Source organism: Lucilia sericata, unplaced genomic scaffold (genome assembly GCF_015586225.1).
Source record: "Lucilia sericata isolate MDLA Ls3-8-SP2 unplaced genomic scaffold, ASM1558622v1 Contig000589F_arrow, whole genome shotgun sequence".
NCBI classification, from domain to species: domain Eukaryota; kingdom Metazoa; phylum Arthropoda; class Insecta; order Diptera; family Calliphoridae; genus Lucilia; species Lucilia sericata.
Window position 1 is genome coordinate 249,376 of NW_023994596.1, and position 14,865 is coordinate 264,240.

General features: G+C 31.0%; 1 protein-coding gene across 8 annotated transcripts in view; it reads left to right on the top strand.

Annotated features, from left to right (window-relative positions):
- LOC119606473 (multiple C2 and transmembrane domain-containing protein) overlaps positions 1-14,085 on the top strand; it is a 71,145-nt gene extending 57,060 nt beyond the window's left edge. For 7 of the 8 annotated variants that reach the window (XM_037959990.1, XM_037959988.1, XM_037959994.1 and 4 more), the window contains 8 exons: positions 5,920-6,071; positions 6,141-6,656; positions 6,722-6,902; positions 6,964-7,142; positions 9,107-9,226; positions 9,283-9,486; positions 9,547-9,754; positions 9,818-14,085. In XM_037959990.1, the coding sequence (XP_037815918.1) occupies positions 5,920-6,071; positions 6,141-6,656; positions 6,722-6,902; positions 6,964-7,142; positions 9,107-9,226; positions 9,283-9,486; positions 9,547-9,754; positions 9,818-9,898 (1,641 nt within the window). In that variant the 3' untranslated portion in view covers positions 9,899-14,085. Of the gene's footprint in view, positions 1-5,598; positions 5,835-5,919; positions 6,072-6,140; positions 6,657-6,721; positions 6,903-6,963; positions 7,143-9,106; positions 9,227-9,282; positions 9,487-9,546; positions 9,755-9,817 lie in introns of those variants that run through there. The other variant, XM_037959996.1, reaches the window with a different exon arrangement.
- Positions 14,086-14,865: the final 780 nt, after the last annotated feature.

The following is a 14,865-nucleotide window of genomic DNA, read 5'->3' on the forward strand; positions in this document are numbered from 1 at the left end:
TAGTCAGGACTATAGGCTAGTATATAGTCAGGACTACAGTCTAGTCTATAGTCTGGACTACAGTCTAGTCTATAGTCAAGACTATAGTCTAGTCTATATTATAGTCAATACTATAGTCTAGTCAATGCTATAGTTTGTACTATAGTCTAGTATATACTACAATAGGGTCGATAGTCTGAACTATAGTCTAGTCTATAGTCTGTACTATTGTTCGTGAATATATGTATATATAATCTGTTTGGGAATATAATCTTGACTATAGTATTCTCTATTATTATCTTGTCCAAATTCTGGAATATAGTGTTTAGTGGTGGGTATATAAGATTCGATACAACCCATTATAACTTTCACTGTTGACATTTTTTTGTTCCTTTCTTTGTTGCCGATATTTTCTTTTGTTAATCTCTTATCATATTTTATGGTTTTTGATTGTTTCATGAATTTGTATATGTTAAAGTGTGTATGTTTGTGTATTGTATATGATACATAATAATTGAGTTTAAATACCAGTCTGTCATCAGTCGGTAAATAATAAATATTTATGTGTGAATTATTTAATCTTTTAGCAAATAGTGATGCCAGAAATTGTTGGTGTTTTCTTTTAATGGGAAAATCTAAAATATTTATTTTCTAATGAAGTCATTTTTGTGTATCGTAAAATGTGTGGGGTATTATGTGTAACATCTATAGTAATGCTATGATTTTGAAGTGTTTCTGTTCGCCAATTATCGAGGTTTGAAAAAATGGGAGAGAAAATAATAACATTAACTAGTTATTAATAAATTTAAATCATTACAAATACTTTCTTTTTAATTTTTACTTTAGAGACTGGTACTTTTGAGTCTTTAGTAGATTACAAAACTACATTCTCTATTTTTTAATAAAATTCTAAATCATTTTAATTTACAGAATTTCCCATGATTCACTCAAGTACTTAAGGTTTAATATAAATTTCTCAATATCAAAAGTAAATTAAACACCATTAGATTGCATAATTATAGAAACACAAGGCATGTATTTATTGGGAAGGTAACCTTATATAAATGACAAGGTCTGCAATTACAATTCTCGTAAACCAATTCACAAAACTTATGATCACATCATTCTTATACCGTAAATAATCTATATATCTATATATATAAAAGAGTAGCGTTACTGACTGACTGATTCATCATCGCACAGCCCAGCGGCTGAACATGGAATCACGAAATTTTGACAGTAGATGTGTTTTTAGTTATGTAGATCCACTAAGGAGGGATTTTTGGTACATTTAGGGGTAAAAAAGGGGAAAAACGGGTAAAACAGGGTTTCTTAATTATCTTACACTATATTATCTGTATCTACTCTAAAAATGAGCAAATGGGTGTCTGGTACTTTTTTGAAATTCGTACTTTTAAGGGGTGAAAATGTGTAACAAAGGTGATTTTAGTACCTTTTATTACACTTTATAACTTTTTAACTAATAAACAAAATAACATTTTTGTAAATACTTTGAATATGTCTCCCAAAATTAGAAGACACCTGTTTCGTACTTTTTTAAAATGCAGTACTTTGGTACTTTTTTAGCACATTAAGAAAACTTTTTCGATTTATTGAAGTATTTCTATTGAATTACGGACTAACTCAATAATATTTATTGAAACAAAATTCTTGCTATTTCACTGGGCAAAAAAGTACCGAAAAACGGGAAATTAAATTTTATTCAAACTCATTGAGTCAATTTTTATAAAATTTTAAAAAGTGGTTTATTTACTCACACAAAATAAGCTATTGGTATATTATTTTGGAATTCGAGTACTAAGGCATATATAGGACCAAATTCGAGTATATTGTTTGGTACTTTTTGAAAGCACAATTTTTCTGGAACAAATGAATACAGATTTGAATCGTTTGAGTTTTATTTGTGATAAATAGATTTAAATACGGAACATTTTGCAAACTTAATTCTCAAAAAAAGTATATTTCTAAGCGAAAAGGAGAAAAATTGTACTATTTTTATTAGTACTTTCCACTAAGGTAGAATTTATTTCTCTTTTGGTACTTTTTCTTTATTTAATTTTGATTAGGGTAGCGAAGCACCCAGGGTATGCTAGTAACTATTAAAGGAAAAAATAGAACAGATATTTTGCACTAAACGGTTCAAAAAATTTGTATTTGAATAAAGACACTTTTAAAGTAAATGTTTGCTCATTGTAATTAAACATACATATGTATTATCTGCAGTTAATTTATATTTATGTAATTAGTAAATGTAATTAACTAATTAACTAGTTTGGAAAAATAAACAAGTTTAAACATGTAAACATATATCAAGAATTCAAAATACAACAGCAACATTTTATCAGCTGTCAATTGCTGAATGCAAAAAAAAAAACAAGTAAGAAAGTATAGTCGGGCGTGGCCGACCATATGATACCCTACACCAGTTATGAATATTAAATGTGATTTATTTTTCATAATATCGCATTTATCTTCAATATTCCCTTGTTCCGATACATTTAAGCAATTTATGGATGAAAAACTAATTTTCTGAAAGAGGCTTTATATGGGGGCTAGGGGCAAATATGGACCAAGCCCGATAAAATTTTGTGAATATATTTATATTTACATAATATTTTATTGTGCAGAATTTTATTGCGATATTTGTGTTTATAAGTTAATTTGGGACATTCAAGTAATTTTCTGAAGGGGACTTTGCATGGGAGCTAGGGTCAAATGGGGCCCGATCTTTATGGAATTTGGCAGGGTCATCAAGACTTCTATAAAACTTAGTTGTGCCGTATTTTATCGATATATCTGTATATTTGACATAATTATGAGCTCAGAAGCCCTTTTCGGGGGGTTCTGTTCTATGGGGGCTAGGTGAAATAATGGACCGATTTTAACCAATAGGCTTTTCAATAGGCTTCGTCCTTGGGTCAAATAAAACGTGCGTGCCAAATTTCATCCAATTATCTTGAAAACTGCGACCTGTACCTTGCGCACAAGGTTTACATGGACAGCCAGCCAGCCAGACGGACGGACGGACATAGCTTAATCGACTCAGAAAACGATTCTAAGCCGATTGGTATACTTTAAGGTGGGTCTAGGACGAATATTTTTGTATGTTACAAACATCAGCACAAATCCAATATACCCTCCCCACTAAAGTGGTGTAGGGTATAAAAACACAAGTAAGAAATTATAGTCGGGCGAGGCCGACCATATAATACCCCACACCAGTTACAAATATAAAATGTGATTTAGTTTTCATAATAAAGCATTTAAGTTGAATTGCACCTTGCCTTGAATTATACTTAAGCCATTTATTGTTGAATAAAATTGTGGACATTTAAGTCAAATTTTGAAGGGGGATTTGTATAGGGGCTATGGTCAAATGAGGCCCTATAATTATAAAATTCATGAGAGTCATCAAGGCTAGTATAAAAATTGGTTTTGCAGCTTTTTGTCGAGATACGAGTATATTAAACATAATTATAAACTTAAAATCCCTATTCGTCGGGTTCAGTTGTATGGGGTCTAGGTGAAATAATGGACCGATGTTAACCATTTTCAATAAGCTTCGTCTCCTGTACCATAAAAGATCTTCTGCCAAATTTCATTGAATTATCTTCAAAATTGCAACCTGTAGTTTGATTAAAAGGTTTACAAGCCCTATTCGGGGGTTCAGTTGTATGGGGGCTAGATGAGAAAATGGACCGATGTTAACCATTTCAATAGGCTTTGTCTCTGGGACAATAGAAGATCATGTGCCAAATTTCAATGAATTATCTTCAAAATTGCGACCTATAGTTTGATTAAAAGGTTTACAAGCCCTATTCGGGGGTTCAGTTGTATGGGGGCTAGATGAGAAAAAGGACCGATGTTAACCATTTTCAATAGGCTTCGTCTCTGGGATAATAGAGTATCATGTGCCAAATTTCATTCAATTATCTTCAAAATTGCGACCTGTTGTTTGATTACAAGGTTTACAAGCCCTATTCGGGGGCTCAGTTGTATGGGGGCTAGGTGAAATAATGGACCGATATTAACCATTTTCAATAGCCTTCGTCCCTGGGACAATAGAAGATCATGTGCAAAATTTCATTCAATTATCTTCAAAATTGCGACCTGTAGTTTGATTACAAGGTTTATATGGACGGACGGACGGACAGACGGACGGACAGACGGACGGACAGACGGACGGACAGACGGACGGACATAACTAAATCGACTCAGAAAATGATTCTAAGCCGATTGGTATACTTTAAGGTGGGTATAGGACCAATATTATTGTGCGTTACAAACATCAGCACAAATCCAATATACCCTCCCCACTAAAGTGGTGTAGGGTATAATAACTGTCACGTAATGGTAGTCGAAAACTTGTATTTATGCAAATAGAGAAGAGAATAGTAATAATTACAAAATTTTATAAAATATACAGGAAATATACACACTTTTATGACTCACTTTTGCTCAAAACACTAAATAAACATTTGAAATAGCTCAAGAGAGAAGTATAGCTTGGGGACCTATATACATAATTTCTGTAAAGTCAATCCACCTTACATGTATTTTACTGTAATTTTTTTGTTCTTCGCTAATTAGTTAAAGTATTATAAACAAATATCATTACCAACTAATGTGTAGAAATAACCATATAATGACTAATCATTACTTAAACATACTATTTAATCTTGTGTTTTTTTTTAACCATAAAATGTTATTGTCATCCTTTTCAATAAATAATAATGAACTTTTGTGGGTTCTAGAACATATGATGAACTAGACAATTACTTTAACGCTCATTACTGGATAAAATATACGAGTATAGCGATGAAATTCGACATAAGTAAGTCTCTTACGAACCAAAATCTCTCAAACAAAGTTTTTGAGGATCGGTCCATTATTGACCTTACCCCCATATAAAGTCACCTTTAGAAAATTACCTTTATGCTGATTACTGGCTCAGTAATGCTAGTATAGCGATGAAATTCCACACAAAAAGGTTTAAACGAACGAAAAAAATCTATCTACAAAATTTTATAAGGATCGATCCATAACTGATCCAACTCCCCATTTCGGGCCCCTTTCAGAAAACTACTTTAACGCTAATTACGGGAATAAACATGCGAGTACAGCGATGAAATTCAATATAAAGGCTCGATTGACTTAAGCCCTATTCCAAATATCACCCAGATGTTTATCGTTATAAGGTTTGATGGTGGGTATATAAAATTCGGCATAGCTGAAGATAATACTCATACTTGTCAATTTTCGATTTGAAACCAATATTTTCAGACTTAATCGGTTTATTTATAAATATTTGTTCCATCCCCCTCGATCTTACATGTGGATCCACTGCAAGATTTTTGTTTATAAATTTATGAAACAATGACTTCAAATGTCTAAGATGATTACACACAACAAAGTTAATTTTATTGCAAAAAATAATTACACTCTCAATTACTCATTAGAGTGTAGAGAGAGAGAGAGACTCAATACTGTATCTACAACACGCATACTTTCCCCCAGACACTTAATTATTGTGTAAATGTAGAGAGTATTTGTTTTTAAATTTCCACTTAAAATTGTAAAGATCTAAAAACAAGCTTTAGTACTTGATTTGTGGTGAGAGCGTGGCAAACGATCTGGAACGTTTGATCGTATGCACTTGTTAACGGAATTTTTAAGCCTAGTCCAATAGTTATTTGATAAAACTCAACATGAAATATACTTTGAATATAAATGGTAGCAAGTTAGTAGCGGCACAATCGTTGGTAAAACGTTTTCGTGCCAAACGTCAGTGCTGGAAAAAACTCATAGAAGAAGAGGTCACGGAGTGGTGTGAGGTTAAACATAATAAATTTTAATTTATGAAACATATTTTTTACTTTAAATGATTCATTGTTTATTTGTTTTCTAATATAATTTTAGCATTTCCAACGTAATTCCAAATTGGCTGAATCATCGAAACGTTTAAAGTCTCAAATCTGGAGTTCAGTGGTCACAATTTTATTGGTTAAATCCAAAGGTTTACCTTTAGGAGAAGATGGCAATAAACTTAATGATATCCATATCAAATTTAGGTAAATTTTATATAAAACTTTTTTTACTTTAAAGCAAAAATTAAAATTTTGTTTTTAATATACTTTCAGACTGGGCAATGAAAAATACAAAAGTAAATCCTCTTGGACCGAACGCTGGCTAGAGCAATTCGATTTGCATCTCTTCGATGAAGATCAAAATTTAGAGATTTCTCTATGGAATCGTAATACTTTATATGGCAAGGCTTCCATTGATCTCAGTGTTTTTCAGCGTGAAACTACACATGGTATTTGGAAACCCTTTGAAGACTGTCCCGGTGAAGTGTTTCTTATGTTGACCATAAGTGGCACTACCGCTTTAGAAACTATAAGTGATTTGAAGGCTTTCAAAGAAGATCCTCGTGAACTGCAGGTGTTACATAATCGTTATCGTTGGCATCGTTGTTTTCAAAATTTACGCGATGTTGGTCATTTAACGGTGAAAGTTTTCGGTGCTCAAGGTTTGGCTGCTGCGGATATAGGTGGCAAATCGGATCCATTTTGTGTGCTAGAATTGGGCAATGCTAGACTGCAGACACAAACGGAATATAAGACTTTAACGCCCACATGGAATAAAATATTTACTTTGTAAGTACTAGAAAGATAAATAATTTTACCAATATTTATCAAATAATATATTTTTTTTCTCACAGCAACGTCAAAGACATAACCCAGGTATTAGAAATAACTGTTTACGACGAAGATCGGGACCATAGAGTAGAATTTTTGGGTAAACTTGTTATACCTCTGTTGCGTATTAAAAACGGTGTCAAGCGGTGGTATACATTAAAAGACAAAAATCTGTGCAGTCGAGCCAAAGGCATGTCACCACAGGTTTGCATATATTAAAACAATATTTCGAATATAATTCTTAATAAATTTCTTCCTTTGTTAGATTTTATTAGAAATGAATGTGGTATGGAATGAAATACGGGCCGTGTGTAGAGTTCTACAGCCGAAAGAGGAGAAATTAATACAACAGGAGGCAAAATTTAAAAGACAACTATTCCTACGTAATGTCAATAGACTGAAAGATATAATAATGAATATTTTCGATGCTGCTAGATATATACAGTAAGTTAACTAAGTTAGTCGACTTAAATTACACGATTTCACAAAAAATATAAAATTTCATAAAAACTCAAAAAATTAATAATACACTAAAGTTTACAATTGTTACTAAAAATTACAATTTTCACTAAAAATTTAAACATTAACTAAAAAATACGATTTTCACTAAAAAATACGATTTTTACTAAAAATACGATTTTTACTAAAAATACGATTTTTACTAAAAATTTTAATTTTTACTAAAAATTTTAATTTTTATTAAAAATTATAATTTTTACTAAAAATTTAAATTTTCAACTAATTAAATCAGTTCAGTTCTAGTTTAGTTCTAGTTCAGTTCTCGTCAGTTCTAGTTCGGTCAGTTCGAGTTCAGTTCTAGTTCAGTTCTAGTTCAGTTCTAGTTCAGTTCTAGTTCAGTTCTAGTTCAGTTCTAGTTCAGTTCTAGTTCAGTTCTAGTTCAGTTCTAGTTCAGTTTTCTAGTTCAGTGTCTAGTTCAGTTCTAGTTCAGTTCTAGTTCAGTTCTAGTTCAGTTCTAGTTCAGTCTAGTTCAGTTCTAGTTCAGTAGTTCAGTTCTAGTTCAGTTCTAGTTCAGTTCTAGTTCAGTTCTAGTTCAGTTCTAGTTCAGTTTCTAGTTCAGTTCTAGTTCAGTTCTAGTTCAGTTCTAGTTCAGTTCTAGTTCAGTTCTAGTTCAGTTCTAGTTCAGTTCTAGTTCAGTTCTAGTTCAGTTCTAGTTCAGTTCTAGTTCAGTTCTAGTTCAGTTCTAGTGTCAGTTCTAGTTCAGTTCTAGTTCATTCTAGTTCAGTTCTAGTTCAGTTCTAGTTCAGTAGTTCAGTTCTAGTTCAGTTCTAGTTCAGTTCTAGTTCAGTTCTAGTTCAGTTCTAGTTCAGTTCTAGTTCAGTTCTAGTTCAGTTCTAGTTCAGTTCTAGTTCAGTTCTAGTTCAGTTCTAGTTCAGTTCTAGTTCAGTTCTAGTTCAGTTCTAGTTCAGTTCTAGTTCAGTTCTAGTTCAGTTCTAGTTCAGTTCTAGTTCAGTTCTAGTTCAGTTCTAGTTCAGTTCTAGTTCAGTTCTAGTTCAGTTCTAGTTCAGTTCTAGTTCAGTTCTAGTTCAGTTCTAGTTCAGTTCTAGTTCAGTTCTAGTTCAGTTCTAGTTCAGTTCTAGTTCAGTTCTAGTTCAGTTCTAGTTCAGTTCTAGTTCAGTTCTAGTTCAGTTCTAGTTCAGTTCTAGTTCAGTTCTAGTTCAGTTCTAGTTCAGTTCTAGTTCAGTTCTAGTTCAGTTCTAGTTCAGTTCTAGTTCAGTTCTAGTTCAGTTCTAGTTCAGTTCTAGTTCAGTTCTAGTTCAGTTCTAGTTCAGTTCTAGTTCAGTTCTAGTTCAGTTCTAGTTCAGTTCTCAGTTCTAGTTCAGTTCTAGTTCAGTTCTAGCTCAGTTCTAGTTCAGTTCTAGTTCAGTTCTAGTTCACTTCTAGTTCAGTTCTAGTTCAGTTCTAGTTCAGTTCTAGTTCAGTTCTAGTTCAGTTCTAGTTCAGTTCTAGTTCAGTTCTAGTTCAGTTCTAGTTCAGTTCAGTTCAGTTCTAGTTCAGTTCTAGTTCAGTTCTAGTTCAGTTCTAGTTCAGTTCTAGTTCAGTTCTAGTTCAGTTCTAGTTCAGTTCTAGTTCAGTTCTAGTTCAGTTCTAGTTCAGTTCTAGTTCAGTTCTAGTTCAGTTCTAGTTCAGTTCTAGTTCAGTTCTAGTTCAGTTCTAGTTCAGTTCTAGTTCAGTTCTAGTTCAGTTCTAGTTCAGTTCTAGTTCAGTTCTAGTTCAGTTCTAGTTCAGTTCTAGTTCAGTTCTAGTTCAGTTCTAGTTCAGTTCTAGTTCAGTTCTAGTTCAGTTCTAGTTCAGTTCTAGTTCAGTTCTAGTTCAGTTCTAGATCAGTTCTAGTAAAGTTCACTTCACAAAAATGTTCTTTAAAAATATATTTTTTTCTTTATTAACAGATCTTGTTTCGAATGGGAAAATCCCTTAAGATCGGCCATAGCTTTTACTTTATGGGTGCTGGCGTGTATATATGGTAATCTGGAAACTATACCTTTAGTATTACTGCTGATCATACTCAAGTAAGTTAAACTCATCGATAATTTCAAATTCAAAATTTATCGCAAAATCATTACAGAAAATGGCTAATACGAATGATAACAGGACAGTCGGATACTGGAGCTGGTAATTATGATTATGACTACGATGAAGACGACGAAGATGATAAAGAAAAGGAAGAGAAAAAATCGATTAAAGAGCGTTTACAAGCTATACAGGAAGTATCACAGACTGTGCAAAATACCATAGGTTATTTGGCCTCATTAGGAGAGAGTACTAAGAAGTAAGTTATAGAGAAAGAAAATTTTGCATAAAATTTTACTAATCTCTTTTATGATTTTAGTACCTTTAATTTTTCCGTCCCTGAATTAACCTGGCTGGCAGTAGTTTTACTAGTTGGTGCCATTATAGTCTTACATTTTATACCCATACGTTTTCTATTGTTATTTTGGGGCATTATGAAATTTACCCGTAGAATACTCAGACCAAATACTATACCCAATAATGAGTTGCTGGACTTTTTATCGAGAATACCAGATGATGAGGAAATTGTAAGTAATTTAATTTAAGAAAATAAATAAAAAATTTCAAAATTACGTAATTTTTATCTACAGAACCAATATCGTGAGTTACCACCCACTACAGCTGCTGAGGCTGCTCGAAATAATCCCAAAAAGAAATTCAAAGCATCATAGTCCATAGCGAGTACGGATGAGGCCGATATAATAATGGATTTGTATGGAGCTCGTGAGACATCGACAACGAGCAAATCAATGGCCGTTTTGCCGCAACATGTTGTCAATATATCGCAACGTTCGATGCGTAATGTATCGAACATGTTAAAGGCCGGCACCGATAATATACGCATGACGACCGCATTTAAGAAAATGAAACAAAAGTACGCATAAATCCGATACATGACAAATTAGTTTAAATTTAGGAATACATATTAATTTTTTTCTATATTTTTTTCTTAAATATTTCGTATGGTTTTTTTTTACAAAAAATTTTGATGTTACAAAAAAATTGATAAAATCTTAGTAATAGTTATAAAATATAATAATTCTTTTTTTTATGAAAATAATAATTGTTATAATTATAAAGTTTTCTCCATTTACATTAAAAAACATTACTTTGCACTTTTTTAAACTAAATTAAAAAAAAAAAAATATTATGTATAATACACCTCATTTTGTAAACATTTTGAAAAATTAGAAAATCTAGTTAGTTGAAATTAACTTTAAATATTATAACCAGCAAAAAATTCTCTAGAATTTTAAAGATAAATCTTAATGTCAAAATGAATATAGCACAATTATGTTAAAATATTATACTTTTAAATTAAAACTGATCACATCAAGTCAAACAGCATTAGTTCTGAAATCAATGACATCATTTTCAATGTTCGAAATTATCTTCTTCGAAACTCTTTCTATATAAGCAAATTTTTATTGGTTAATTCCATAATTTGATAAAAGACTAGTACCAAACAACTGGTTCATAGAAACCCCTTTGGAACCCAGATCCCAGATCTAAAACCGACACAAACAGCTTTTCGTATATCAGTATTTTTTGTTCATATATAGAAGTGGTCCAATATTCTATTTGCAAATTCGACCCTAGTCGAATTATTGATTAAATAGAAAACATATGTATCTGTATAATGAAAGTCTTAAGTCACAGGAGTTATAGAATAGCTAAGTCCACTGAGCTGGAAAAAATTTCCCACAACTAAGTATTGGGATAAGACAAAGAGTCAATGCATCCGAAAAAAACAGTAATTTCCTCTAACGTCTTACCATCTGGTTGGCTCTAATACATCTTTAGTCACGAATTGCCTCTTTGTAAAAGTCACTATAGTGTTGTAAGCGATAGCGGAGACAATCTTCATTTTATTGCCTCCAAGTAATCTGGAGAGTAGACTCTTAAAAAACAAACTTAAAAACAAAGGTTTTTGACATACATTGACTACTTTGAAGTAGCTTTTTGACTTTCTCTTTGTAGTCTATGAAGTAAGCATTGAAATAGCTAGTGCAGGGGGACAGTCCAGAATAAGGACAATTACGAAGCGATCGTTATATCGAATTATATTTCAACAGCAAGATCTACATTTTAAAATTGCTGAAGATTTCCTGAAACAATGAAGAAATAGCTATCTGAACTCTTTTGGATAAGTTTTGCTAGGACCAATAGGTGAAAAGTTACAATGATTTGAATAAAACCCTGTAAGACCAAAATGTTCAACTTTGTACCCCCTCTAAGCCCAGTAGTTCTGGACCGATAGAGCAAAACATTTGTGTCTGACCTACTATCGAATAGTACTAACCTTGGTGTTAATTTCATTAGAATCGCTTTTTTGAGTTGGGTCACTTCACATGAAATTGCCCATATGTATAGAAAGTAAAAATTATTGTAGATAAAATCTTACTTTCGAAAGGTTCGCATGAGAGTTGTTAAATCAGCTGAAAATATTTACATACCCGATCGGTCTATTGATTAGTATATGCACTACTCTACATCATCTATGAATATGTTATTGGAATAATCTGTGAATAATATGAGCGAGACTATATGCGAGTCTTTAGACTAGTCTAAAAACAACTCTACTGAAAAGTTTCTGAACTTGTTCATTAGTCTTTCGACTTTGTACCACGAACTATTAAATGGTTAATAAACTAGTCAATGGACTAGTCTATTACTGCTTTATGAATTATGCCATTGATTTGTCTATGGACTAGTCTGTGCACTAGTCTAAGTGACAGTCTATTAACTAGTTAATGGACTAATCTATAGAAAAGCCTATAGAAGGGTCTAGTCTAAGGACTAATCCATTAAATAGTCAGTAACTAGTCAATGGACTGGTCTATTACTGCTTTATGAATTATGCAATTGATTTGTCTATGGACTAGTCTGTGCACTAGTCTAAGTGCCAGTCTATTAACTAGTGAATGGACTAATCTATAGAAAAGCCTATAGAAGGGTCTAGTTTAAGGACTAATCCATTAAATAGTCAGTAACTATTAATGGACTAGTCTATTAACAAATCAGTGGACTAGTTTGTTAGCTACCAAAAAAAACTACGTTTCTCCCAATTCATAGTCTTTCGACTTTGAATCATGGACTATTAAATCCTCAGTAAACTATTCTATGGACTAGTCTATTACTGGTCTATGAACTATGCCATTGACTTGTCTATGGACTAGTCTGTGCACTAGCCTAAGTAATATCCTATTGGCTAGTCAATGGACTAATTTATAGAAAAGCCTATGGAGTAGCCTTTGAACTAGTCTATTGACATTTTATGTACTAGTTAATGGACTAATCTATAGACAAGTCTGAAAGGATTTGTTCATTAGTTTATCGACTTTAAACCATGGACTATTAAATGGTCGGTTACTGGTCTATGAACTATGCCATTGGCTTGTCTATGGACTATTCTGTGCACTAGTCTAAGTAATAGTCTATTGACTAATCTATAGAAAAGCCTGTGGTATAGTCTTTGAACTAGTCTATTGAAGGGTCTAAAGACTAGTCTGTTAAATAGTCACTAACTAGTTAGGTCAATGGACTAGTCTATTAACAAATCTGTGGACCAGTTTGTTAGCTACCTTGTCTAGTCTGAGTTAAGTTTTATGTAATAGTCTATTGACTTTAATCGACTAATCTATAGAAAGATCTGAAAGGACTTGTTCATTAGTTTTTCGACTATGAACCATGGACTATTAAATGGTCAGTAAACTGGTTAATGGACTAGACTATTACTGATCTATGAACTATGCCATTGACTTATCTATGGACTAGTCTGTGCACTAGTCTAAGTAATAGTCTCATTGGACTTATCTGTAGAAAAGCTTGCGGAGTTATCTTTGAGGGGTAAATTTTTTATAGATTAAATATTAGTGGTCTATGGACTAGTTATTTGTCTAGTATATTATCCAGCCCCTTATTCATAAAGATATTAAAAGCTTACTTTAGGTATATTAAGCACATGTTCCATACAAAATTCCCATAATGAACCATACACAACTTTAAAAAGCTTTTATAAGTATGGGGGCTATTCTATAGTCCAGTTTATTGACTGATTTCTTGAAAGCAAGACTATAGGTTAGACTCTTTACTAATATATTGTCGTGTCTAAGTATGTGTCATTCTATGAACTAATCAATAGTATATTAACATGTTTATGGACTAGTCTGTGGAGTAGAAGTTCAAATCAAAAGGTAAATTGATATCGCACAAAAGTATAAAAGTCTCCACATTATAGAAGAAATATGTATATCTGAAATTTCGACTATTCATATAAATCCAAAATATAGAAGAAATTCCTTAATGACAAATAAGTTTATTTTGTTTACTAGTAAATCTATAGATCCTAATAAATATCTTGAAAAATATAGAAGACATCTTAGTTAAATCTTAGTTTTAAAGCTTTTAAATTTAGATAGAAATGTTTAGTAGAAGCTATTTAATATCAGTTTAATATATATTCTACCCTCCGAACTAAGTCAATCTAATACCAATAAAATAAATAAACATATTTTGAATTTTTTGCTGGGTTCTAAAACTAATCAAAAAAAGTAACATTAAACTAAACTCTACTTAAACAGATATTAAATTTATAACTTGAATTAACTAAAAGTTTTAATTATTAAAGAAAGCTTTTTATTAGCATATACTTTTAAAGGTTATATACTTTCAACTTGTGTTACATAATTATAGAAAATCTTAACCGAAGTTTAATCGAAAAAGACCCAACCTATTAAACTGTTTATAAAGAGATAAATTTAATGATTTTAATATTTTTTTGAAAATTAAATTTCTTTAATTAAGTAGCCTTTAGTAATTTATAGAAAAATTAAAAAAAACTCCTAATTGCCCTCCATTGTTATGTCTTAAAGTATTTAAATTGTATTTATTTTTAAATCCTATTATTAAATATTTATTAACCAACCTATATATAATTAAATAAATTAACTGAAAAAAAATTCAAACTTTTTTAAAACAAATTTTGTGATATTTTTCCAAGAATTATTTTTAATATTATTATGATGATAATTATTATTAAATACATAACCTAAAACAACCCTTCAAAACAATTTTGTTTGAAATTAAAACTATAAACACTAGAAATTATTTTAATTTCTATAATTTAAATTTTTAAAAATTAGTTGCCTTTTTTTGTAAAAAAAAATTTGGTTAAAAAATTTTTTCAAAAAAAAACTATGCACCATTTTTTTGAAACTAAATAAAAATTGCTTAATAACAAATATTGTTAACCAAAATAACCAAATAATTACTTTATTTGTTACCTAATAAAGAAACAATAAAAATATTAATAATTATTGTAATTATTGTACTTATTGTACTTATTGTAATGTATTTTATTAGATAGAATCATAATTTTTTTTGGACAAATTAACAAATCACTTACAAAATTCACAATTCAGTCACTCACTCAGTCGTCTTACACTCACTCTCACAAAAAAATAAAAATGTACCTAAGAGAATAAATTCCAATATAACTTTATCCATTATTTAACAGATATTTACTATAATGAAAAAATATACTTTAACAGATATATATATATTTATTAAATCTTTACTTAAAAAACTAAACTATAACATTACTTAATCAAATAAATAAATAAAAAATTCAATTGTA